The sequence below is a fragment of the Mauremys mutica genome, chromosome 18, assembly GCF_020497125.1.
Source record: "Mauremys mutica isolate MM-2020 ecotype Southern chromosome 18, ASM2049712v1, whole genome shotgun sequence".
In the NCBI taxonomy this organism is placed as follows: Eukaryota; Metazoa; Chordata; order Testudines; family Geoemydidae; genus Mauremys; species Mauremys mutica.
Genome location: NC_059089.1, coordinates 20,203,374 through 20,230,173, shown reverse-complemented (window position 1 = coordinate 20,230,173; position 26,800 = coordinate 20,203,374). Strand labels below are relative to the sequence as shown.

The 26,800-nt window shown below is 39.6% G+C and overlaps 1 protein-coding gene across 1 annotated transcript in view; it reads left to right on the top strand.

The window, feature by feature from the left end:
- The window catches only part of CCDC180 (coiled-coil domain containing 180), a 48,331-nt gene that overhangs the window by 6,715 nt on the left and 14,816 nt on the right, over window positions 1-26,800 (top strand). Inside the window, exons 4-26 of the mRNA XM_044993183.1 lie at window positions 1,930-2,009; window positions 2,997-3,106; window positions 3,190-3,318; window positions 3,488-3,598; window positions 6,338-6,433; window positions 7,388-7,551; window positions 7,965-8,084; window positions 8,998-9,077; window positions 9,591-9,679; window positions 11,034-11,156; window positions 12,479-12,652; window positions 14,081-14,196; window positions 14,773-14,899; window positions 15,364-15,388; window positions 15,480-15,841; window positions 17,179-17,396; window positions 18,107-18,282; window positions 19,966-20,146; window positions 21,798-21,944; window positions 22,221-22,365; window positions 22,601-22,717; window positions 23,233-23,331; window positions 25,413-25,499. Coding sequence (XP_044849118.1) covers window positions 1,930-2,009; window positions 2,997-3,106; window positions 3,190-3,318; window positions 3,488-3,598; window positions 6,338-6,433; window positions 7,388-7,551; window positions 7,965-8,084; window positions 8,998-9,077; window positions 9,591-9,679; window positions 11,034-11,156; window positions 12,479-12,652; window positions 14,081-14,196; window positions 14,773-14,899; window positions 15,364-15,388; window positions 15,480-15,841; window positions 17,179-17,396; window positions 18,107-18,282; window positions 19,966-20,146; window positions 21,798-21,944; window positions 22,221-22,365; window positions 22,601-22,717; window positions 23,233-23,331; window positions 25,413-25,499 — 3,076 coding nt within the window. The remainder of the gene's footprint in view (window positions 1-1,929; window positions 2,010-2,996; window positions 3,107-3,189; window positions 3,319-3,487; window positions 3,599-6,337; window positions 6,434-7,387; window positions 7,552-7,964; window positions 8,085-8,997; window positions 9,078-9,590; window positions 9,680-11,033; window positions 11,157-12,478; window positions 12,653-14,080; window positions 14,197-14,772; window positions 14,900-15,363; window positions 15,389-15,479; window positions 15,842-17,178; window positions 17,397-18,106; window positions 18,283-19,965; window positions 20,147-21,797; window positions 21,945-22,220; window positions 22,366-22,600; window positions 22,718-23,232; window positions 23,332-25,412; window positions 25,500-26,800) is intronic.

The following is a 26,800-nucleotide window of genomic DNA, read 5'->3' as shown; positions in this document are numbered from 1 at the left end:
AGTGGGTATCACAGCCAACCTTCATTATTGATAAATGTAAGAAAACAGTTAAGCTCCTTTATGGAACTAGCTGAGACAATAGCAGCTTCCACCCAGAACACATGTCACCACCCAAAGCAAAGGCACATGCAAGGCACGTGTGGGTGGAGGGCTGTCACGAGGTATTGTTTGGTGGAAGTGTGTGTCTCTGTCTTTATGGACTGGGAGAGGCATAAGAAGGAGAGGAAAAGAAAAAGAAACAGCAGAGAAGCTGAGAGAGAAACAGCAGAAAGCCAAGGATGCAGCCAGAGCAAGCACTGGGAATGTGGCCCTGAGAAAGGCCTAGAGAGAGAACTTTTGGTCTAAGTGCTAGCTGTAAAGGGGCTTGGAACTGTGAGCAAAGAAACTGTCACCTGCTGTGTTGAGGGAAACAGGACTTTGTACATTCTTTGTAAATAAACAGGATTGTATCAAAGAAAGACCTGACTCCAACATCAATTTCTCCTCCTAACCAAAACAACCCACTAGACCCCAAATTTTGGCCCTAGCTACTCAGGTCAAAAAGGGGCAGCGAGGTTTGAGCATGGGACTGGAAGCTAGGAACTCCCTGAATTTTAATTGTGGTTCTGGCAATAACTCGCTCTGTAGCAGTGGGCAAATTACTCAACCTCCATGTGACTCAGTTTTCCTAGCTGTAAAGAGGGGTAATACTGGCCTACCTCACATGGATTTGCGAGAATTAATTAGTCAATGTTTGTAGAGGGCTGCATATTATGGTTTTCCTTTTTAAAAGGTATTGTACTATTGTTTAAAACGGTCTAGAACTATGCACAGTTTTCATTAGTCTTACTTTAAATTGCATTTATTTTTAGAAAAGTGACTATGTAAAAAGGGTTCCTTGCTAAATAGATTAGCATCGTTTATGCCTTTAAGTCTGATGCACCTATTAACTATGAACAAAATTCTACTCCTGTTAAACCATTGGTGTAAATCAGCTATGAAAGAATGAAGATAGTCTGTTCTGCTTCATGCATCCTGAACAAAGTGTCTGCTAAGTTCTAATTGCAGAACCTCTATTAACAGTCAAGATGTAAGAGGGAAAGAAATCATAGTTGGATTTGCAGATCCTAGGTGGACTTTGCAATGAGCAAAATAATCTTTGAACTTGTAAAGTAAGAATATTGTATCTGGAATATCACTGAAAGAGAACAAATATGCTGTTCAGGGTGTAACCATAGCCATGACCAGAAGTGGAAGTAAAATTAAAATCCAAGTTATACAAAGGTGATACCTGCATTAACAGAACTGACACATTTTAACCCCCCCCATGAAAGGTTTCTGTCTCCAGTGCATTTGTAAAACATATGAGAGATGTTCCTGCTGGCAAATACCTATTATTTGTGAGGAAAGTCAGATCTGTCCTAATTGAGAATTGGTCATCACTCTCATAGCAAACCATGAGAAGATGATAGTTTTAGAAGTGATGCAAACAGTCTATCCAACTAGTGTTTTCTTTTTATCTTGTTGCTGTAGAGTCCCCGTAGTATTAATTCTGAGAAGAACCACATAGAGAAATACATTGTGCCCCACTGAATGGAAGAGTCAGAGGGTAGAAAAATGTTCTAGTTTCAAGTACTTTTGCTATAGTTAGTATGTATTTAAACCTGGGATTTGTTGCTGTTATGCCATCGTATTTTGGATTATTGTCACCAAATGAGCTATGATAATTAATTAATTTGGCCCACTTCATCTGGGAAAATGTAACATTCATTCTGTGAAACACTAGCCCCTCCAAATTCACTAAAGTTATGATGATGCTTATGGTCATTTAGATTTTTTACAAATGAATTTACAAATACAATTTACAAATTGTGAAGCAATGCCTTTTGGAGATCCTTACTTTTTCTTTTATGGCATAGGTCAAGGCTTTCATCTCTGTTTCTATTTCAGGGAAATTACATTTCGAAAACCTCAAGAAAGTGAAGATGTGATTGCAGCCCGGGAAGTCAGAGGCCTCAGTGATTTCATTAGTAAAATTTACTAACTTAATCTTATGTTATTTTTAATGATTCTTTAGGAATTTCCCACATGGAGGGGAGGGAATAATCATAGAAACATTTATTGTAGTTTTGTACTTGTTTGATTACTCAGAATGTATAGACGTAAAGTTAAATTCAGCCCTAGTATAAGCAGGCACAAGTCCTTTGATGTCAGTGGAGTTTCACCTGTTTATACCAGGTGTGAATTTAATAGCTTGTGTGCTTTTGTTCATTACAGAAACAAAGATTAATAACAAACATTAAAAATTAGTATTTGGCTTTCAGAGAACCATTCTTTACAATTCAGTATGTATTAAGCTTTACCCTTGCAGACTTTCTGTGATATGAAAAGCATTTTGGCACTATTTTGTAAAAATGTAATGGGCAAATATTTATGTGAGAAATGGGAGCTCTATGATAGTGTGTCGCCTGTTAAAATTCATATCTTTCCAATGTACACAAGGACCTCTGCCCTTTCTCCACTGCAAATATTCTCCAAAGAATTATGCGATACTGCATTAATATTGGTTCAAGGTTCCCTCTGAGTTTTTCACTCAATAACTTGTTCATGTGTCAAAATTAAAGGCAAAGTTTTCTAGAGGCTGGAGCAGGGGAATAGGAGTCAATATTTCCTCGGTTCTGTTCTGTGTCTTTATTATTTGGCAAATCACTTAACATCTTTTTTGCATAAATTTCCCCATCTGTGAAAATGGAGATAATATTCACCCACCTTACAGAGGGGATGTGAGACTTAATAAATGTCTTCAAAGTGTTTTAGTATCATAGGATAAAAAGTGCTGTATAATTGCAGAGTGCTATTATAATCTGTGCCCTTTCGTATTGTGTAAGGCTATGAATCTTTCCTACTGCACAAAGCCCAGAGATCTTAGTATTGATTTAGTAATGCGTTGGTGACTACATTAGACATTCTGCAGCAACACATCCAGTCTGCATCATCTTTATTTTCTTCCTCGGCAGTTCCTGAGAAGACAAACAGCAATATCATTGAACGCCTCTCCGAGCACAGACGAGGCCGTCATAATGAAGCAGTGGCAGTGCTAGAGCAGGAGTTAGCCTGCATTGGGAGGGTGAGACTCTAGGTAGTCTGAAGTGTTATCTAAGTGTCAAGGCCTAATACCCAATATCTGACTCATATACCTGCCTGTTTTAGGAAATGGAACCATTCATTTTGGAGTCTGGAGAGTTGCTTTTGACAAAACTGTCAGAATCTGATAGAACTATTGAACTTCTGTTAAAAAAGATTGAAAGTGACACTGATCTGGAAGCCTTTTCAATCGCAGTAAGGGAGTGTATTTGATTTAATCTACTTCTCTAGCTCAAGCCCTTGTCTCTCCTTTTTTCTTTGCTTGCCACATGTGTATATATAATGTCTATTTCTACCTCCTTCTGCAGTCATATTTTTCATTGTTAGTTTTTCAGTGGGACTGACATTACATTTTTTCTTACAGAGTTTTGGGGAGTTATGGGATGCCATCTTCCAGGAGTCCTTGTATAGAAGGCAGTGGATTAAAGAGATGGATGAAACCTTAATAAAGCTTGAAGTGGCTCGAGCTGAGAAAGTGAGCTAAAGTTTAAATGGTTATTTATTAATTGCTGGATTAAGAATTTGTTCCTAACCCTGGGTAAGGAGCAGGAAGCAACTTGCTTCCTCTGGGTAGTATTCTGCTACAGGCCCTGACTAGTAGTGGATTACTGCCTTCCTTTGCTGGATTATCCTATCATTCTCTACCCACCTACACAGGTGGGGAGAGAAATGTACCATGTTCACAGCCTCTGCTTCCTCCCTTCCCAGTCCCGGCACCTGCAGCAGAGACATGAAGAGGCGATGTAGGTGTATGTGAGGTGTCTGATTCTTCCTTCTGCCGCTGCTTGGTTGTTTTAGGGCAGTGGTTCTTAACCTGGGGTGCACGCACCCCCTGGGTGTGGGAGATGCTCTTTCTGGGGGTGCAAGACATGCCAGATTTTTTTAGAGGGTAAATCATCGAAATCACAAATTAAGCACAGGCACATAAGTACAACTACTTTGCTTAATCAAACCTATGTATTTATTAAATCTAAAAAAGTGTGTAATTTTTCATGTAGTCTTAATTTTACTGCAAAATTAAAGTAAATATGTAATTCTATCTCTTTCATTCTATAGTTCTGATATATCTAGGTTTAACGAACTGACCTACTTCAACGATTTTTGATAAGGGGTGCGAGAACATATTTTGAGAACCAAAGGGGTGCAGGCTGCAGTAAAGGTTAAGAACCACTGTTTTAGTGTAAAGCCATGATCAGACCCTAAAGTATTTGTTAGTATGCAAATCAAACACCACCACTAGTAACTTCTGTGTACTATCTGATTAGCCATTGTGACTACCAGTGTAACATTTCCAGCCTTTTAAGCAACAGAAACCTCTTTAGAAGGAAGGGTTGCTCATCATTTATTTATTTGGATTTCTAAAATGCTTCACTGTAGGCACATATGCAAATGGTTGCATACAAAAACACATGCTAGTATTACAGTGTGAACCAATGTCCACAACAGAATCTTCTCAACTCATCAGGACTGCTGTTTTTCTTTCACCCATGCTATATGTTTCTCAACTTATTCCTGAGGAACCTGGGAAAAGAAAGAAGCCTGGCTGTAATGAGTCATTCACTGAATAATTCTATACATGATGGAAACAAGAAAACAAATAAAATCATCCTTGGCACTTAAGTACCCATCTTCTGAAGTATGTTAGAGCTCCTGTAACATTGATAATGAACAGTTTTACTTCAAGCTTCAGCATTTGGTTATCACTTAACCTATTATTTGTTATAATATGATAATATACAACTCTGTTTTGCCAGTCTTTCATATGAACTGTATCAAAATATGAAATACAATACTGTTCATAATAAAAAGTCACTGCTCTGTGCCTCAATTTTTCCCATATGTAAAATGGAGATAATGATATTGCTCATCTTTTCAAAGCTCTTTTAAATATACAATAGTATCTTTTACAGATGAAAAGTATGATATAAGTGTTTAGAGAGAAAACACTCATTGGTTCATTTTTTAGGGTGCAAGCCAGATATATGGAAGATCTAGTTTCAGTTTCCTGCTTTGCAAAAGACTTCCTTTTCACTCTTGAGCGAGTCACTTATTCTCTCTGGGCTCTAGGTCTGTCTGTAAAGTGGAGATACTAGTATTTCCCCATCTCACAGAGGGGTTGTGAGGATAAATACATTAAAGCTTATGAGGTGCTCACATGCTATACTAATGGGACAAATAAGTGCCTTGTTTTCTTATCCCTATTTAAGGATCTCCTCACAACACCTCTGTGGTGTAGGGGAATAATATTCCTATTTTACAAATGGGTAAATTGAGGATCAGAGAGTAAGATGAGTTGTCCAGAGCCACACAGGAGGTTGTGCCAGTGCCAGAAATAGAGCTCAGATTGTTTCCTTTTAGTCCTGTGCCTTAGCAACATGTATACAGCAGCAAGGGGCTTGTGTGCCCAGTGCTGTTGTTTAAATGGGGCCTGGGATTTAGCTGTAAATGTCTAACAGGAAGTTGGTCATGTTTGACTTGACTTGCAACCTGTCTGCAGTGATCTACAGCAGTGGCTCTTAACCTTTCCAGACTACTGTACCCCTTTCAGAAGTCTGATTTGTCTTAGGTACCCCAAGTTTCACATCACTTAAAAACTACTTGCTTACAAAATCAGACATAAAAATACAAGAGTGGCACAGCACACTATTACTAAAAAATTGCTGACTTTCTCATTTTTACCATATAATTATAAAATAAATCAATTGGAATATAATATTGTACTTCCATTTCAGAGTATAGTATAGAGCAGAATAAACAAGTCATTGTATGGAATTTTAGTTTTATACTGACTTCGCTAGTGCTTTTTATGTAGCCTGTTGTAAAACTAAGCAAATGTCTAGATGAGTTGATGTACCTCTCTCCCCACCCTGAAGACCTCTGTGTACCCATAGGGGTACACGTACCCCTGGTTGAGAACCACCGATCTAAAGGGTGACATATATTACGAAGCAGTTGATTTTCATAATAGTTACTAAAATATTTGATACAACCATGTGTTTATTAAAGGTATCACATTTTAGAAGAAAAATACATAGTTTGTTTTATTTTAAGTCATAAATCCAGCTTTGAATCTGTGCTATGACTGTGTATTTTAGTCAACTGATTTTTTTTTTTTAAGGAAACAGAACATCTATGTCTTATTTCAGATACTTATCTTAAGAAATACTGACTTTTGGGGCTCTTTTTTTTCTCTCTCTTTCCTTTGGTTTCCCAGATAAAAGAGTTACTGAGGAAATATACCAAGATTCTGGAGGATATTTCTTATTTCTCACCCTGTGATGTTCACAGGTTCATACATACTGAAGCAATGGTAACTCTTTCATATTGATATATGCAGTCATTCATTTGTCTAAGAGGCTATAGAGAAAGTAGCAAGATGGAATATTCCCTGTGTACTGTAAAGAATGATTAATTTTCTTCCTCTTTCACTCTGGAAGTGTTAATCACACTTCTACCTCTCTTTCAAACTTATCACACTTTCTTAACAATGAAAAGATACAAGAGCTGAATCGTCATTTCTCATAACTTTTTTTACCCTGCAGTTCCCTCCATGCAGGTGCTGTCTTATCTCTCTGACATACATCAGTATTTTCCAGTACTCAACAAATCATTCCTTTCTGAAACATATAGGTACATTTTCCATGCCTTTGTTACTGTCCATTAGGGAAAGAAAACCTCCTTCACTTTTAATATGTACAGTTTCCTCAAGCTAAGCACTGACAGTGATATGATCAAAATCAGAGCATTTGCTCACTCATGTAATTCAATTGGGCATATTGTGTGAAGGCTTTTCTTTCAACATATTTTTATATTTATGGCATTTACCTTACTGGATCATACAACTGGGCCATTATGTCTAGTATCTTGCCTCTAAGGTTGTGCCTAAGATGGCAGTTTTCAAGAAATCTCCCACTGTTGCAGCTTCACAGCTATCGGAGATTTCCTGACTGTAGACAAGGTCATCACTGTCTAATACCTTGTGCTTCAGAGGAGGTCTAAAACCCTCTCGAATTGCATATGGCTATTATTGTGCTATGTCTGAATCTGGGACTTCTTGATTTGTTCAGTGCTGTTGTTCAAACATATATGTCATTCCAATTTAGGAGGAGTGTTCTGTTTGTACAAAATACTCCCCATTTTCCCACTGTTTCTCTAACAGTCTCTTTTAGTTCAGTGCATTGCATTGGATTAAAAAAAGATAGCTGTCAAATTTTTGTATGCTTTGTATTGCCCTTTATTCCTGTTTGTATCTTCCAATGCACAGATGATAAACCAAGCACTACTAGCCAATCAGAGGGCAATAGCCAAGTTGTTTGTTAATCTGATGGAGGCAGACCTGAAGAGGGAGCTGTCTCAATGGCTCAAGTGGCAAGAGAGGCTGAAGGACTGGAAAATCATACAGAAGGACTATGTGGTTCGCGGTTTCAGGTCCGTAGTTAGAATCATAGAATATCAGGGTTGGAAGGTCATCTAGTCCAACCCCCTGCGCAAAGCAGAACCAATCCCCAGATAGTTTTTTTGCCCCAGATCCCTTAGTGGTCCCCTCAAGGATTGAACTCACAACCCTGGGTTTAGCAGGCCAATGCTCAAACCACTGCAACAGATTATATTTTTAGTAGGATTAAAACTAAATGACAAGACCCTATTTGTGTTTCTGTTACAAAATAATCTTTGATTCTGTTCTCTTTGTAAAGCTAACAGTGTTCAGGCAATTATGTTGGCATTTATGCTCCTTTTTAATGACTGGAGTTAAATTTATCTGGTTCAAAATAACTTTTAGATGTCAAGATATAGATTGTCCCAAACATATCTTTATTTAAATGGTTACTTGTGTCCTGCAGAGAATTTATGGCAAGGAAGGAGGTACAGGAACCCACAGCTGTAAAAAGAGACTTGGAGAACATGATAAAGGACCAGATTTCACTTAGTAGAAAGAGAATGGAGCTTCTGCAAGTACTTTGGTATGAAGCGAGAGACAGAAAAAATGTTTCTTGCTATAGTGAATAATGCACCTGATTTACCACTGTAAAATGGACCAACACCGTACTAAATGAGCCCCCAAACTTCTTTCTATCTTTCACCAGTGAGGTGATGCTCATGGTTTTCAGTGGGCAGGATGTGTTGAATGAAGGGGTCATTAAATGTTTCATTATTGGCAACATCAGGTAGCTGCAAGTAGTGATGTACAGGGATGATAAGAAGGAGGGAAAGGGGGGACAATTGTACCAGGGGCTGGAGCTTAGGGCCCCCCAAAATGTCTGTAACATCCATGTAAATAAAGTGAACAGAAGGGGGTGGGGACCTAGCGAATATGATATACCAGACCCCAAATTTCTCTGAAAAAGCCTGATGTAAAAACTCTAAAGAACAGAAATCAGTGGCTCTGAAAGTACAGTATAAATAGTGGCAAGTCAGGATGAATGGGTAGGTGAAAATCCCATAACCCTAACTTGGCTTGACTGAAAAGTTTGAGTGCCTCTCTTGGGAATGGTGTGAGATTTTAGTGTATATATAGTAAATAATCAGCAGAGGAGACAAAGGAAATCTCATACTATATATCTGGGACACCGTCCATTCTAAACCAGAAAAGTTGTGTGTATAACCTATTAAAATACTGTAATTTTAAAGTAATGATTCCTTTTCATTTTAAAATTAATATAGCAACTAAACAGATAACAATTTATCCATTTTCCAGAAGGCAGCTTTTTTGCAGAAATTGCAGCATCTCTATGGTTTTGCCTTGCTGAAAATATACTTCTAACAAACAAAATGTGGAAAAGCAATAGTGCTATTATACTATGTCGCAGTTTTAACCCATTGAGAACTGGAATGGATTATGTATGACACTGTGTCTCTTGCTTCCTATTTTGATAGTGATTTGTTGCCTCCGACACATTCAAAAGCTGAGATAAATGAATGGTACGAATCTCTTGTGGCTTTAAACAAATATATAGGTAAGCAAGGCATTCACGACAATGAATTGGGATTTAAGCAATCATTTTATTTCTAAGGCCATGATTGAACTGTACTGTGTGTCTGTACATACGTATGCTGCCCTGATCTTGGTCTCTCAGGTTTTTTTTCTCTTTAAATAATCTTTTTTCTCATTCTAAAGTGATTCCTTCCTCTAAGTTTTGCAGTATGCCTTGTCTTTCTATATGTGTGTCTTCTAGACTATAAACTTTCCAGACAGGAACTGTTTGGATATTTGTAGCCTGTTTAGCAGCACAAACAGTGTTAAAATGTAATAAAAATAACAGTTCACCATTTCTAAGCATAATGGCAAAAAAATTTGGGTAGAGGCAGCCTAGTGGTGTTGGCTGGTGACGCCCATACATGAGAGTCAAGCATGCCACCAGGGTAGAGTGAGGCTAGACACAACTGTTCAGTCATATTCACATGTGCTACAATGTGAAATGGTGACGTCTTCACAATGGACTCTTATTTCCTTTCCTTCTTTTCTAAAGACACCCATAATGTGCAGCATATGATGATAATTCGCATCCAATATGAGAGAGTTTGCCAGGAATGTTTGGCCAATGTACAGCTATGCAAGGTCAGTGTCATGAGAATGGAAGTTGCTGAATTTGGAGACCCAATGAAGGATTTTTGGTAGCAGCAGATCATCCAGTATAAGGTCTGGTTTGAGACCCACTATTTCAGCATGACAACCCAAATTACGTTTATCCTGTTAGTCAAAACTATGTTGTGTACTTTTCTTCACAATAACGTGGCATTTTGTACACCTCTACCCCAATATAACATGACCCAGTATCACACTGGTTCACATACAACGCGGTAAAGCAGCACTCCGGTGGATCAGCGTGTCAGCTCCCAGCCGCGGTGCTCTGCTTCCCGCCGCCGGTGAGGTTGGGGAAATGACGCCCCCTGTACTCACATGTGGCAGGAAGTGGAGCGCCGCAGCTGGGAGCTGGCTGTGTGGAGTGGGCTGGGGCCAGGCTGCTCCGCTTCCGCTGCTGCCAGTAAGTGCGGGACCTTTTTCCTAACTCCCCCCGCCCTCCAGCGACATGTCTGGGCTGGGGCTGGGGCTACAGCACTCCGCTTCCCGCCGCAGGTGAGTACGGGGGGCATCCTTTCCCCAACCTCCCCACACTCACTGGAGATTGAGAGTCAGGACCCCAGCATGGCCACAGTTCGCTCTGTGGCCTTGGGGATATTATTTAACCTCTGTACCTCAATTTCTCCATATATAAAATGGGGATAATACTACTGACATGCTGCATAAAGTGGTTTTGAGGCTTAAATCCACATTTGTAAAGGGATTTGAGAGTTTTGGATGACAAAGACTATGTGTAAATACAAAGCATTGATTATTTACAGTTTTCTAGTATTTTCAATTCAATCACAGGACTCAAATATCACAGGCATTCATTTTCTGAAACTATTACTGATTGTTATAAACAGTATGTCATCAAAGACGTAGTGCTCTTCCTGTGGGAGGCGTATACAACTCCTCACCTTGCACACCCACTGCCTAGTCCCAGCTTTATTTTTCCTCCACTTAGGGTTTCTTCAGGAAAAGATACTGAAGTTGGATATTTATTTCTAAAGCTACCAGTTCAAAAGAAAAGAATGCATGTTGAGTTAAACAAACTGTTGAACCATGCAACATGTTAACTGGGATGCCAGGTATACTAGAGAGACAAGGTAAGTGAGGTAGTATCTTTTATTGGACCACCTTGTGTTGGTAAGAGAGACAAGTGTTTGAGCTTACATAGAGCTTCTGGTCCAGACCTGGAGAAGAGCTCTGTGTAGCTCGAAAGCTTGTCTCTCTCGCCAGCAGAAGTTGGTCCAGTACAAGATATTACATCATCTACCTTGTCTTTCCAATATCCTGACAACACTGCATACCAGGTACATGTCACTAATGTAATATTCCTTTCCTTTAGAATAAACTGTTGAGTTTAAAAGTTTGCACAGAGAAAGAGGCTGAAAAGGTTGTGAATCCTGACTTCTTCAAGATGGTTGGAAGGCTGCAGAGTCGATTTGAACAGGAGCTGGAGCAGATGGATGTACGTTTACTAAGGCCATTTTTTTATTACATCGTCAGAATAGTCAAATCTAACATCTATCCTGCAGTCTGTGCTGGTTTAAAATTTCACATTTCATTTCATTATTCTACTGATGCACTGTTAGAGAGTGTGCAATGATATCATAGACCTCTTATTCTGAAAATAGAGATGCTTGAGGCGATTCAATGATAGTTCGTAACTTTTGGTTTTATTTTTACAATGACTTCATATGAAAACAACTGGCCTGTTGTGCTCAAGGTTCTAGATGGCTAAATAATTCAGGGTTCATGCAGAGCTTAACTTTGTGGTTGCTACTCTTGTGAGGGATGGATGGTCTTTTAGCTGAAGTACTAGCTGGGAATTAGACAATCTAGTTTTTATTCCTGACTCTGTCACTGACTTGTTACGTGACCTTTTGAGATCATAAGATGGAACATGATGTAAAGTGCAAAATATTATTATTTTGCTGGCCTCTTCTATTTGTTTACACTAGCTATCGTTTTTAACCTGTGTTAATTCTGTGCTAATTTATATGGGAAAAGAGGTGAGTTTCCTGCACTATCCACCAACGATAGGTGACGTGAATATTTTTTTGTTTGGTAAATGATCTGAGCTTTAGCCATATGTATATGTTTTATTTTGATGTATTTACACATGAATATTGGATGTTAGAAAGCTATTTTTCCATCCGTTGTCTTGGACTAATAAAGCATTATAGTACGTATACTGATATCAGTTATAAATATCATAGTCTGAAAAGTGATGTAAAAGGGTCATCCACTTTGGCACTTTGTTTTAGATTTTATCAGTGGTGAGAAAAATGTTCACTGAATTTACAGGACTGGAAAGGAAAAAAGAGTAGTTCAAATTCAGAGGCTGTGCAGTTGTTCTTTCACACTCTAGGTTCTAAATATCTTTCCAGGTTCTCGTGCCTTGCTCTTTGTCATGGTATCTAAGGGCTTCCAATTTCTGAAAAATAGGTATTGGACTACTACCTACTCACCCCCGTCCAAACAGCATTGTGGTGCTATCTTCTGATCGTCTGATATGTCATTGAAAGTGGTGCTGCTAGAAATTATATTGTTGATGGTAATGTAATTCCCACTAGCACAGTTGCAAGAACAGAATGGATGGTAGTGACATGAAAAAAGATGGTGTTCTCTGATTCTTGATATACCTTCTGCTTTATCAGGTAACTGTAGGATTCCTCTAGGCAGTCTTGGCAAGTCAGCTATCCCCCTACTACTCAAGCATCTCTACTCCCAGATAATAGTCTAATAGTAATGTAATGATAATTTGTTCTATCTGTTTGATTGTTTTAGAGAGACTTTGAGGATCTGGCTAAACACATTGAACAGGATTGCAAAGACTTGTACAAATATTTCCAGCAAGCTATTGTCCTCTGGGATGAACATCAGCTCAAACTGTCCCAGCAGGAAAACGAACTTCAGGTGAAACTGACTGAGTGCCGGCGGAAACATGAAAACCTGAATCAGGTACAATCAAAAGTCTAAAACGGCGTGGTGTAAAGAAAGCACTTCCTAGCAAAAAGATGCTTTTGGGATTCAAAGAATCCTTTATAGCAAGTACAACTTAAAGTGGGAGTGTTTCTAATGGTTTCTGTGTTTGGAATGTGGCTGCATACTGCTAAGTGTATTAGTCTAATATCTGATACATCCTCTGAGGGGGACTATATCTTATTCTTGGCAGGGGAATGATCTCATTTATCTAAATTGGTATTTTCCAGCTCTAGCAACTATAACTTTATCATTACTCATAAACAGTTGCATGCATATTCACAAGGAAAATCTTATGCGGTTACAGAACCATGCATGTATATTGAGTTATCACATCATAGTTGTGCTCTGTGGCTTGATAAAAGGATATTTTGAAGGCATTGTTCAGAATCTTTAAATGATTTTAATACCTGCCAACTTTTGGAAAGAAAGCAGCATGGCCTCCCCTCCCTGTGTAAGATCAATTTGCTCCTTCTGGAATGTCTTGTGCAGTCTCCCAGATCTCCCTGTGCCTTTGGCAGGGGAAGCAGTAAGTGTCAATGATGACTGAATTATTGGATATAGAAGCCTAGTCTGGATGTCTGTTGTTCATCAGTCACAATCTCACTTGATAGAGCCCCAAAGAAGTGGATGAGGTAGTGCTGCTTAATGATGAATTTACCAGGCCAAACATCCCAGATGGGTCCTGAGACACAGGTGCTCTCACATGTTATCTAGTCTTCATTGTTCTTTTGCTTGGGAAAATTCTACCCATTAGAATCTTCAGTAACTACTTTGGTCCTGAAATAACGGGCCACCATGACTAGTCCAGGTATCAGTGAGACTCTGAAGGTAGCCGAGGCATCCAGGTGAAGCAGAGGTGAGTCTTTGGCTCTTCCTGTGGTTCACTGGAGTGCCTGATCTGCAGTGAGTAGTTTTGGTCAGCTGGGATTCACATCACTTGCCTTGGCCAGTGACAAATGTTGTGTTTTGCAAAAGAGCAATAGCCTTGGAGTAAATGCATGTAACTCCCACAAAGGCATGTGCTAGCTATTTACAATAAGTTCTTGAAAGCTTGAAACTGAAATTCTCTTACCTTCTATATATGCTTTCCCACCATTATTCTCTTTCTTACGCACATGGGCAAATACACACAGTGCTGTGATCACTGATTCTTTTTTAAAGGGCATTGATGCCTCTGATTTGGGGGGAAAACCTACTGTCTGTAAATAGACATAAGGAATTGGAGACAAGATAGATCAAATGTTGAGCCTATTAATCTTAATAATGCCCCTTTAAAGTATTGTCTAATGTATAATTAAAATACAGACACGTACATAAAACTAATTTATTGACTCCTAAATAGATATGAAACATTTGGGCTTCTTACAGCTTTATGCTTATTGTTTGTTTTTCATATGGGCCTAGATAAGGGAAGCTAATCTGGATATAATTTTGGACAAACTGAGAACACAAAGCTCTGAGGGAAAGCTGAAGACTCTTTTAGGAAAGGCCTTTGCTTCTCTGGATGTCATTAGAGCTGGGTATGTATTCTGGATTGTAGAAAATGTGACAAACTTTCTGAGTGAAGGATGTCCAAAGCTTGATAAGACCATTCCAATCACATTTGTGTTGCATTTTGAATGCATTTGTAGAAAAGCCAAAATTGCATTAGCTACTTCACCTTCAGGAAGACTAATGTCAAATAATGTGCTCTCCTGTCTTATTGCATTTGCTCAGAGTGGGCAAAAAACTGTTGGTACAAAACTCCGCTTTTTTTAAAGAGTTGGGGGGGGGGGAACAAACAAATAAATAAATATGTGATTTAAAAAAAAATTCTTTCATTTGAATTTCTTGGGTTGACATTAGGGTTCTGTATTGCGCTAAGCTAGTCCAGGATATGCTAGCATAATAAATGAATGATTTAATCACAAGAATATTGCAGTAGCCCTGGAAATTAAAGATCTTGGATAATGGGACTACATAGGTCAGGAAATTGATTTATGCCAATAACTTCACTTCTAGATCACATATTAGATGCAGATGTATATTATGTTCATATTTAATTTTTATTACATTATGTAATGAATTCTCTTAAATAGCAACCTGGTATTTGACAGGTATGAGGCCTTTCACCAAGACCTAGTGAAGACAGTAGCGTCCTACCCAGAAGCTATACTGAAGGAATTGATTTCTTATAGTTCATCCATTGGCCAGTATTTTGGCGTGAAGGAAGTCTATAAACAGGTATAAAGAAAACAAACTTCTTATGATTTGAAATCTGGCTGATGCATTGCTGTTTCATTGTTGGGGATCTTGCATTCAAATCCAAATCAATCAAAGATTAGAGCAAATGAAAGAGAGTTTTGGCCACCATAGGACTGAGGTTCATTGGCAGAGCTGAGTAAGGGAGACTTTGCGTCATCTGCCCACACTATGCCTACCTCTGTCTTAGTCTCAAATCTGTCATTTTCATGCCTACGTTTCAACAACTTCACCTACATTTTAAAACAGAAAAATTAGAATTAAAAAATCATCCAAATGTGGATTACATTTTAAAAATGAGTTCCTTTTAATGGTACATTATTACTTTGAACTTTCCAATGCTGATGGAGTACATTAATTTTGGAAAGTGAAGTGAACTTGATGTTATTCTAAACAAGTAACTTGCACCTTTTTGTTTCTTTTTCTTCTCAATCTTACCTGGGGAGGTGGGCTCTGCATTTGAAGAGCAAGGTAATGTCTCAAGAGTACAAATCTTATTTTTTCAATCTGTGCTTCTTTGGAATATGGCTGATGACATTTCTGTTTTATTTTAATTGGGAAGTATTTGTTGAAGACTCAGAAGTTGAAAATATGGCTGAGACGACAGGAGATAGCCTTCTACAAGAGACAGAGCAACAGTCTGAGAGCTTTCTACAAGGAAGTACAGAAGCAGAGCAGCAGGCTGAGAGCCTCACAAACAAAACTGAAGAAACAAATACAGTCGAGAATGAGGAAAGCATTGTACAAGAAACTGAGGAAGCCGAGAAACCAGGGGATGGGGAGAGCACAGCTCCAGAAAGTGAAGAAACTGAACACTTAGAGGACAGTGCAGAAAGTGAAGCAAATAGGTTTGAGGATGGAGACAGTCCTGCACAAGCGTATGAAGAAATGGATTATTTGAAAGATATTCTTCCTGAGTCTGAGGTAGGTCTAATTTCTTCATAAAGGTAAATCAGCTTCAGCAGAAATGCAAATCTTTTTTGATGTTTATACAGCCAAAACACACATGGGTCTTTACAGCATTAGTTTAGTGATGTTCTGTAATATATACCATTAGGTATTTAGAGCAACTGTAGATTCTGTATGTGAGATGGTGAAGCCCATACATCAGTGCATGACCATTCCCTCATGCACTTCTCCTGTCCGTTTTCCAAGAAACAGCCGAAAAGAGACTTTTCTGACATGGGTCTGTTTCCTGCCTTCGTTTAGTATTGTCAGCCCAAGATGATGAGATAACACTATCTCTGTATCTCAGTATTTTCTTTTCAGGTCTGTACTTAGTGGAGAACCTAAATGGTCATTGCCTCAATGTAACAGAGCCTTTTATGTGAGTGGGGTGCCTCTGAATAGTTGGCAGTCGGTGGCAAGACATTAAAAGAAAGTTAACTAATTAGTGTAGTACTAGTCCCTCATCCTATGTCTGGCCTTGCCATGTGTGTGTTCTGCACATTTCAGCAGCAAAATCCTGAACTGTGGAATTCTTCTGATCCCTTGGTATTAATGATCCTATTAGGTCAACCCAACTGGGAACCAGTAAGCATTTTGCAAAGGTTGTCTCAGCTGAAAATCACTCTTTGCTTTGTGTATTTTACAGTGGACAGAAAGAAAAACTAGTTCCGAATTGTAATATTCCTTTGGGAACATAGGGATAGCTGAGGAAACCCCCTCTAAGAAGTTACAAAAGAGCATTTCAACCAAAAAACTACAAAGGCGATCACAAAATCTATAGTGAAACTAGACAGCCTTTCAGCCCATATAGCTGAGCATTTGCAGCTCATATTTCAAAGGGATTGAAATAATAATAATAAAACTCAGCAAAGAGGATATATCTGTATCCAGAGCATCTTAATAAGGTACTTTTTAAAAAAAAATCCAAACAATGCCAACCTTTTGCTGGCTATGCTGTAACGTTTCATTTGTATTGTTCCTGGAGACACTGACAGAAGAACTGGTGACCCGAGGCTAGTGACCACCTTGAAGTACTAGGATATTCTTCATTTCTCTGTAGATGGAAGGAAATGGAATGACCCCCTTCTACTTTTTGCCTTGCACAAACACTGGTAGGCTAACAGGGAAATATCAGCATGCTGAGATGCACAAACTTGCTTGCTCATTATAGCTTTGTTTTCCAAACTAGGAATCAGAACATGGCTCATGGTTCTTGAAATCCATAGGTTCTCAACATTAACCTGTGTATGACCCATGTTAATAGGTCTTTAAAAACTTGTCAGTAGCAAAGATAACAGATTATGATTTCCTAGGTTCTGTTCCATGATTCTGGTGAGGCTGAAAGCTGTGAAGTAATAGCAGAGGTCTTCACCACCTCTAGTGGGAACACTTACTCAGTCCTTGGACATAAGGAAACAGGCAAGACCAAGACCTCCGAGATCTATTATGCTGAATTTGCAGAAAAAACACTTCCTGTGTACCTGGAGAATGTGCTTGTACCAGACAACTTGTTTACAGAGCTTAAGAAACGGTTAGTTGAGTGTAGTTTGTCCTTTTTTCTTTCCCCTAAGTAATTGGCAAACCTCAGAAGGTTTGGAGGTAAAGTTTGAATGAGCATCCAAAAGTTATCTGTATGCTACCCCCTTTTATGACCTTCCCAAAAGAATAAGAAGAAACATTTTATATTGCATTCCATCAAACATTTAAGTCTCACTGCACATCTGTGAGGAAGATGTTATGCTTATTTTAAAGACTGAGACACAGAAAGGTTACTGCCTTGTCCAGTCACACAACAAAGCATCGGCAGAGCCATGAACTCAAAGCATCTTCCAGTTCCTTGCTCAAAGTTCTGAATCCCATCCCTCCAAGTCCCTTTTCTTACCCTTCGTTTTGACAGAGCACCAACTCTTCTGCATTTTAGCAGTTGCATTTCTATTAAAAGCGGTGGATTAACTATATCAGAGAAATCCATGGCAGGATGATAGAACTGAGATGCTGTAAAGAGAATAACAGGTTGGGCAGGCTAACATTATTTATGTTTGATCGAAACAGTAGCGTCACTGTTGTGCGACTGGTGAGAAGCCTTACCTCAGTGGAGTCAGACTCCTCAGAGCTTGTTTTTTGTTTGTTTTTTTTTACTGAGATGTTTGAAGAGTTTTTCTGCAAAATGAAATCCTTTGTCTCTCACACACATCTATGCGCTCCCTCTCCCAAAGCAACATGTTTGCTTTTCAATCATAGGATCCGCCTGTGCTTTTTTGAGCACCTGGAGAAGTGGTTTGTCCAATCCTTGTCCAACTCGTGGATCATTGTAACTGCCAAGAAAGAGGAGCTGGATTCAGAACTGCAACTGCGTCTTCACATGCATCAGCCAAGGCGCGAGCGCATAGAAAAGGATATCCATAATGTCAGGGCTGGTACATATATTCACTGTGGGCATCACATCTCTTTTTAGAGCTCTCCAGGTGTGAGTCATAACCTGGCACAGCAGTGGCTAGTGTTTATTGATTCAATATTGGGGAATAATGTGGGTTCAAGGAGCCTTTTTTAGCTCCTACCCTAAACTTGCTAGTTTCTTACATGTTGTGGGGGGTGTTTAACATTCCTTTTTCATAGCTCACATTTGTTTCCTCCTGGTTCACACTAAGAAGAGATTCATCAATGGCCCTCTGAGCTGATTGTTAATGATGCAGAGCATCCACAGGTCCCAGTGAAGTCAATAGGAACAGTGGATGCTCAGTACCTTTGAAATTCAGCTAATAAGGTTTTGTCATGGCAGACAAAAGAAAAAGGAGGGATTTTAGAATAGTTTTAGAGAAAGAAGTGACAAAGCTTAAGAGGCTGGATATAGGAGAAGGTTTGAGGTGTTGAAGATATCACTGAGGTTTAGAGCGGGCTGGAAATTGAAATTTCTATCCTGTGGAAAATTTTAAAGCATAGGAAAAAATTACATTTCAATTTGGGATGAAAAATAAAACCTCTACATTTTTCGCAGGACAGACATTCCAAAACATTTCATTTTAGGTCGGCTTGCTGTCTGGCTGCCTGGAAGGCGCTTGTCAATGTCTCTTTCCCTCCTGTATCCAGCACTCCAGCTCTCTGCCTCCTTGTCTTTCAGTCTCCCTGCTTCCCCACAAGCTTGGCTGCAGCTCCCCTTCAGGCAGAGAGCTGGGAAGCTATCTGTTTGATTTTCCTAATGGAAATTTTTTTTTTTCAAAATTGAAATTTTCCCACAGAAAAATGTGGCTTTGCAAGAGGAGCAATATCCACTGTACAATCATTCAGACAAGAAATTTCCCAACCAGCTGAGGTTGCAAGTCTGGGTGATGGGAAGGATAGTGGAGATGTCAGCAGTGACTGAGAAGGGAGGGAGAGGAGAGAGCATGGGAGCAAAGGGGAGAAATTCACATTTAACATAAAAATAACGCAGAGTACTTGTGGCATCGTAGAGACTAACACATTTGCATCTGATGAAGTGGGTTATAGCCCATGAAAGCTTATGCCCAAATAAATTTGTTAGTCTCTAATGCAGGAGTCGGCAACCTATGGCACATGTGCGAAAAGCGGCACACAAGCTGATTTACTGTGGCATATTGCTGCCGGCCTGGGGTCCCTGCTGCCGGCCCCGCTCAGCCCACCGCCGGCCTGGGCCGGCGGACAGAATCCCAGACCGGTAGTGGGCTGAGCGGCTCAGCCCGCTGCCAGCCCTGGGGTCTCAGCCGACAGTCTGCTCAGCCCACTGCCAGTCTGGGGTTCCATCCACCGGCCCTTGTAAATGTAAAATGTATTAATGGCACACGGAACCTTAAATTACTGCGAATAAATGAAGACTTGGCACACCACTTCTGAAGGTTGTCGACCTCTGCTCTAATGTGCCACAAGTACTCTTTGTTGTTTTTGCTTATACAGACTAACAAGACTACCCCCCACCCATTTACAAGTTTTCACACCACCAACTATCTTCTACTGAGCATAGTGGCTAGTTGTTGGGGTAAGCCATAGTCACTTGTGTTGGAAGTCAGGATAGGTCATGTCGTGATGCTTGGGCTCAATCCAAGCTTGAGGCGATGGCCATATAAGAGTACTCCCTTTCCTCTCAGCGGAGCTGCTTCTTCACCAAGAGCGTCTGGAGTGTCACTGTGCAGGGGTGGTGGAAGCTCTGAACAAGGAGAAAAATGAGTTTATGAAACTCCGAGAGGACCAAAATGACATCAGCAAGAACTTCCGCAGAAGGATCCAGGACATGGAGGCCATCTTCCTCAGTTCCACTAAGGCTGAAAAGTAAGCATGTCGTGAGTCTCATGATTTGTGAGGTTTCCCACTCCTGGACTGCATCCTGAATCTGCCTTATCCCAGATTTCCTGAACATAGGGCTGGCTCCAGGTTTTCTGCTGCCCCAAGCGGGGGGGAAAAAAAAAAGAAAGAAAAAAGCCGCAGCAGCACGATCGCGCCGCTCCACTCTTCAGCGGCAATTCAGCGGCAGATCCTTCACTCCGAGAGGGACTGAGGGACCCGCCGCCGAATTGCCACTGAAGACCCGGACATGCCGCCCCAGTCGCAGCCAGAGTGCTGCCCTCGGTATTGGCTGCCTCAAGCACCTGCTTCTTTAGCTGGTGCCTGGAGCTGGCCCTGCCTGAACAGCAGCAGGTATCATTGTCATTCTCCCACTGGGATAGTTTGAAGCATTTATCTTACTGTTTGATTGCCAGACAGCTCATTTGACTGAGGTAGGATCATTTGACCTAATTATTGCCCTGTCCACCTTCAGCTGCCCAGATTCTTTTGTCTAATGTATAGTCACATTACCCTGTAAATCTATAATCTAAAACAGAAAAGCTTCAGTATAGAGTAACAGTTACTTGAACATACTGAGATCAAAAAGCTCATGTATCTGAGACATTTATCAATGTCCAGCCTTAGTACAATATTTATTGCTCTTCTGCTACTTTTAGGCTTGTCAGCCATGTTTTAGAGCAATTATAATAATGAGGGGAACGATAATGTGAAAAATAAAACTAAATACAAACACTTTTTATCATCCCCAAGGATACTTGAAGACGTGTCCAATAATGTTTGGGCAAAAATGGAATAACAAATGGAATGACAAAGTATAAATAAATAAGAGGAAAATTCCATTTACATTCATTGATTTAGGTGTGCCCATGTGTGTATGTACTAACTTAGCTCACACAACTATTTCTCACAACAGTCGTGGTGCCCAAACTATGGAATAAACATAAAGGTTGGACTATGCTGAGTTCTTTTTTCCCTAATATCCTCTGCAAGGGAGTCACATGGAATGCTTTTCTCACTTGAATCTCCATTCCTTTGAATGAGAGTCTTTGTTACAAAGAAATCCTTTGGTTAACTCAGTTAGACTCTGTATTTCCTCTCTCAGTGCTCGGTAAAACCTAGAAACCCCAGGTCCTGTGAAGTCAGTTACTCCAGGTCCCTTTGGCAGAAGTGGAATTTAATATCTCAAGACCAACACCTTCTGTGCCATTACTCTTTAATGTGTTACCTCATAGATATGAATAATCAAAAGTAAAGCCTCTCCAGGGTTTCTTTATCTCCCTGCTAAGAAACTAAAGTCATTGGTGAATTTTATAAAATTTTTAGAATAAAATAGAAAAGGCTTGTTTCGTGTATCCAGATTTTATCCATGCTACCTATCCCGTACACTAGTAGCAATTGACAAGTCAGGTTATGAAAACATCTGTATGAGAGTCCTTTTCCATAGCATTGAGTGTTTGCTAGTAGTGCGTCTGCTGTATGCTGCCACATCAAAACATTCACAATGGAAGGGAGGCAGAAGCGCCCTGATTAAACTCTCATTCTTCTGCTATCTCCAAGACCCAGCAGTCTTTGGAAAGGAATGTCTACTCTTCCATAGATTTCCCTGAAAAAGCTGTCTTTTGTTATTTGCTCTTAGGTTGGTTGCTCTAAGCAATTCTCTGCACTCAGAGCTGCTTAATCATGTGGAAGTTATCCAAATATCCCTGCGGAGTTACCGGAACTATTTAGAAGAAGCCTTGGGGAAACTACGAGATTCAAATGTGGACTTTCTTAAAGCTTGCAGGTATAAGGGAGAGGTGTGAGTGTGTTTATTTCTATATCAATCTCTGTTTGCCTGGCTTGTATAGTTTTATTTCTCTTGTTCTCCTTGTCTCCTTACCTACATTCTTTAATTTATTGTCAAGTCAGCACAGTAAAATTCAAGTTCATCCTTTAAAAAAATATACTACTAATATTATAATAGCATGAATAAATATATATAATAGGGACTATTCAGCTAAGGATCCTTTTGAGGAAGTGAGTAAGATAATTACTTTCCTTTCTCACCTATTGTTTCCAGATTATTTTCAGAGGGAGGTAACTTTTCTCCAGAAGAGGTGGAGTTCTTTTGTAAGCGTCTGGAGAAAGAAACAGGACGCATTGACTTCATTGAAGGCTTAATCATGATTGATATGGAGAAAATGGAGTCAAACTACTTAGAGCAAGTGGGCAAATCTTCATTCCCTTCTAGTGTTTAAATTCCTGGCTGCAGCTAGTGCAACTTTTCTAATCTCCCGTGTTAATAGATTTTGGTTGTGAGACTTTCTTAGATTTAGTTAATGTTTGTGTGACATGATAATGATGAAAATCATTATATAAATGCTAAGTGCTATTATTAAAGGCTAAGAAGGACAGGTTTAAGTCTGATTTATCTCCTGATTTTTGGCATTTGTTTTTGAGGCTACTGAGGTTATCAACAAGTTTGAAACAAAATTCCATAATCTTGCAATGGATCGTCTCTTCATGGAGAAAATCCAGCGGTTTCTAACAAATCTACAAGTGAAAATCAAATCAGAGGTACAAATACAACTTCCAAAACTTTAGTTTGGTTCAGTCTCAATCATTTATATATATCACTTATTCTATCCAAAAAGTTTTTGGCTTGGTTTGAAGAGGCAAACACACAGATGGGACATAGGTACAGTGTTTTATCTATTATTTAAGGACTGTGTTTTCCTCTGCCATTGCCAGCCTTGAATCTAGGGATCTAGGACCAGTCCTGCTCCTGTTGTAGTCAAGTACGATTACGTCCTGGGTTTGCAGCACTTCACTCTAACCACCTACAACTAAATAGACCAGCCATCTGCTTGATGCAATATAGGCCATGAAAAAAGAGTTGCTGTTATGAATCACTGAATTTGGCTTCCATTCTGGGTACCAGTGATTCAATGTTTTTGTTCTTCGAAAATAAATAGTGTGCTCATTCATGAGGATCTCCCTCCTGGAGAAATCTTTTGATAGTTCTATAAATATTTGAGTGTTCATTTATCTCAACTGAGTTTTCATTTCACTAACATCTGCTTCTGTTTTAGGTGGCAAACTCCAATTTACAGGCACAGACATTAAACTCCTTTTTGGAGAAATTCCTTAAGAAAATAGATGCTTGTGCTCATCCTACTGTGGATAAAGAAGTAAGTTCCAAAGAGAGGTCATGTAGTTGTATGATGTGCATGATTGTGTGAATCTGTTAGTATCCACCACAGTTCATTGTAGTCAAACTGGCATTGTATATTGTATTGAACTATAAAGGGAAAAGGAGGATATTGCCAAACCAGCAATGGGAGAAGTGGACACACATAAATATATAGATTTTATTTTTTATAGTCAAGAAAAATGCCAAAGACTGTAAATAAAGCTTTTGAGAAACATGAATTTTGGTAATGAGGCTGAAAAACTGGAAATGCCAATAAATCCTCTTTAAATGATCCGACAGTTTTCTTACCTGATTTTGGAACGGTGAACTATCAGATTCTTGAGGCCGCCTACTGTTTAACAAAGGAAAAACTCATAATAAAGATCAGCTAAATCCAGGATCATGTGGCACAGTAGGTTAGTGCATAGGCAGGCAATTTACTTGGGGAGCACTGAGCTCAAATTCTAAAATTTGACCTTGTTCATAAGTGAAAATTAGTTCATCCTAAAATAAGTCTCCATTTGTACACATCAAACAATTTGACATGGCAGTCTTTGCTCAAGAAGCTGTTGTGCAAAGGTCTTTCTCTAAGGTGTCCAAGGTAACAAAACAACTCCGCCTGTTACATAAAACTGTATATAAAAGTCAGCAAAACTTCAAGAAAGTCAAAGTTGAAGAAAGCCAGACACAAAAGTCTACTGCCACTACCCAAGGACTGTGTTAAGATCATGACTGATGAACAAAGGAGAATGGAATCAGAAATTAATTAACTAAAATTGGTGTGTTGGAAGGAAGTCTTAGATGGTGAATAAAATAATGAGGGGATGGCTATTCCACCCATTATTCCCTTTTGGGGTCCTTAAAAAGAGACAGAGGAGGGAATGAAGATGTCAGGATGAAGGAGAAGTAGACTGAAAGGAATTAGCTTTTATCATTATGGCTGACACTCCTATCATCTCCTGTGACGCAGGGTCCACCATGATACCGTTGGGCCTTCGTCAACCTGATCCCGAGAGATGTCCTGGCCAGACTAGGCCAGAAAAAGGGACCCACACATCAACACCTGGAATGTGTCATGTGTCCTTTACCTTCCCCACCTTATTTCTTCTCTTTCCTATATCTCTTTTTTGCCTTCTGTTTAATAAGAGTCTGACTTAGCTGACCAAGACTATCTCTATCACAACACTGCTGTGAGCCCATGACCAATGAGGCAGCTAAAACCAATGCCCTAAACAAGATGTTTGCCAGGTCTTGGAGTGGCTGATGAAGCCATGTGTTTCTCTAGCAGTGAGGTTGCAGGTGAAAGTCATCACCAGAGACAGATGCTGCATTTTCTGTCTCTGTTGTCCCCTTCTGTGTGTGTTTGTTTTGTGTAGTCTTAAAGGAAACAGGACTGGATTTCAGCAACAGCAACATCAGTTCCAGACCATCTCAGCTCGTTTTTTCTCTTCCCCAAAAAGGACAGTTATTATCATCTAAAAGGCTGTCAAACAGGAGGTTCTGACTACAAAAACGCTCTACAGTTTAAAAAAAGAAAAAGGGATATTTTTAAAATGAAAACTTTTCTTAATATTTTACATTTTAAATGATTTAACTGTTTTTCCTTCCTTTTTCTATATCTTTAATAAAAAGGTTATAATGATTTTTAATGACATTTGTTGCCCTTGGTTAAGCAGGCCGAGGTCTCTGTACTCAAAATCCTGAATCATGTTAAGCTGTTTAGTGTTTTTTCAGTGACGGGGTCAGGTTAACACCTTCTCCATGCTTGCTCCCCCTACTATATCACAGCTGATAAGTGTCATGAGAAGTTGCATTGGTAGAGACACTAAAACCACTAATCCTTCATTTTCCTGAGAAGCATATTCATACTCAAAATTATTTTCAAAAAAGAAAAACATCAGCTTTTATAGGCAATGAATTGATCCCCTGGTTTCCACACCAGCCTAGATACTAAAGTGATAGAACAGATTAGAAACATCTTGAACAGACAGATGTGATATGTCAACGTGTTTGGTACATTCTAAATTTTCTACCATATTGAGCAAAATACTATCCATATTATCCTTGCTTTTTAACTAGGCTGTGACTTCCGAAGAACTGTATGACTTTGCCAAAACTGTGATGAAAGAACTGAAAAAAAGGAGCAAGTATCTCAATTGCCTGCTGGTAAATACAATCATCCCCTTCTGTACTGTAAGATAACATTAGCTGGAATCTCTGTATTTTATATAATCTTTGGGTGAATTTTACTGTTCAAATGCAAACTATTTTGATTACTCCTGTATTTTAAAATCAGAATCCATATTTTGATTTTTCATGTAAAATGTACGTATGCTATTGAATTTCAAATGATCACAAGCTGCCCAAGAGGTGGTGATATAGGGCCCAATCTTGCAAGGTACTGAGTGCCTTCAACCACCAATGAGGCTACCAAGTGTTGAGAGTGCTCAGGACAACTCAGGAGATGCTCAGCACTTTGTAGGAGATGATCCTTAATGAGAGGTTGTGCTTGTGTTTGAGTGTGTTTTTAAAAGTTTCTTTAGATGCACTTGCTGAAGGTTTTGACTGGATAGCAGATTTTGTATCAGGTGATTAATCTTCCTTATTGGTTGGTACTTCTTTATAGAGCGTTTTATTTTGTAAACTAGAAGGCATCATTACTATTAATTATATTTATTTGAAGATTGCTTGTCATAATTATAGTAATACTTAACTCTCAATCTCTCATTGCTGCAGAAAGGGGAAAAATCGATTGGAAATGTTTTTAAGGGTATTTCTACACTACGAAATTAGGTCGAATTTATAGAAGTCTTTTTTTAGAAATCATTTTTATACAGTCGATTGTACGTGTCCCCACACAAAATGCTCTAAGTACATTAAGTCGGCGGACTGCGTCCACAATACCGAGGCTAGCGTCGACTTCCAGAGCGTTGCACTGTGGGTAGCTATCCCACAGTTCCCGCAGTCTCTGCTGCCCATTGGAATTCTGGGTTGAGATCCCAATGCCTGATGGGGCAAAGACAGTGTCGCGGGTGGTTCTGGGTACATGTCGTCAGTCTCCCCCTTCCCCGTGAAAGCAAGAGCAGACAATCGTTTCGCGCCTTTTTTCCTGGGTTACCTGAGCAGACACCATACCACGACAAGCATGGAGTCCCCTCAGCTCACTGGGCGTCACCGTATGTCTCCTGGGTGCTAGCAGACATAGGACTGCATTGCTACACAGCAGCAGCTCATTGCCTTTTGGCAGCAGGTGGTGCATTACGATTGATAGCCACCATCATCGTACTCCTGGGTGCTCTTTTAGCCGACCTCGGTGAGGTCGGTCAGGGGCACCTGGGCAGACATGGGAGTTGACTCAGCCAGGTCATTCCCATTTTCTGCCAAGCACCCAGGAGATGACAATGTCTAGCAGCCATACTGCACCGTCTTCTGGTGAGCAGCCAGGAGATGATGATGGCTAGCAATCG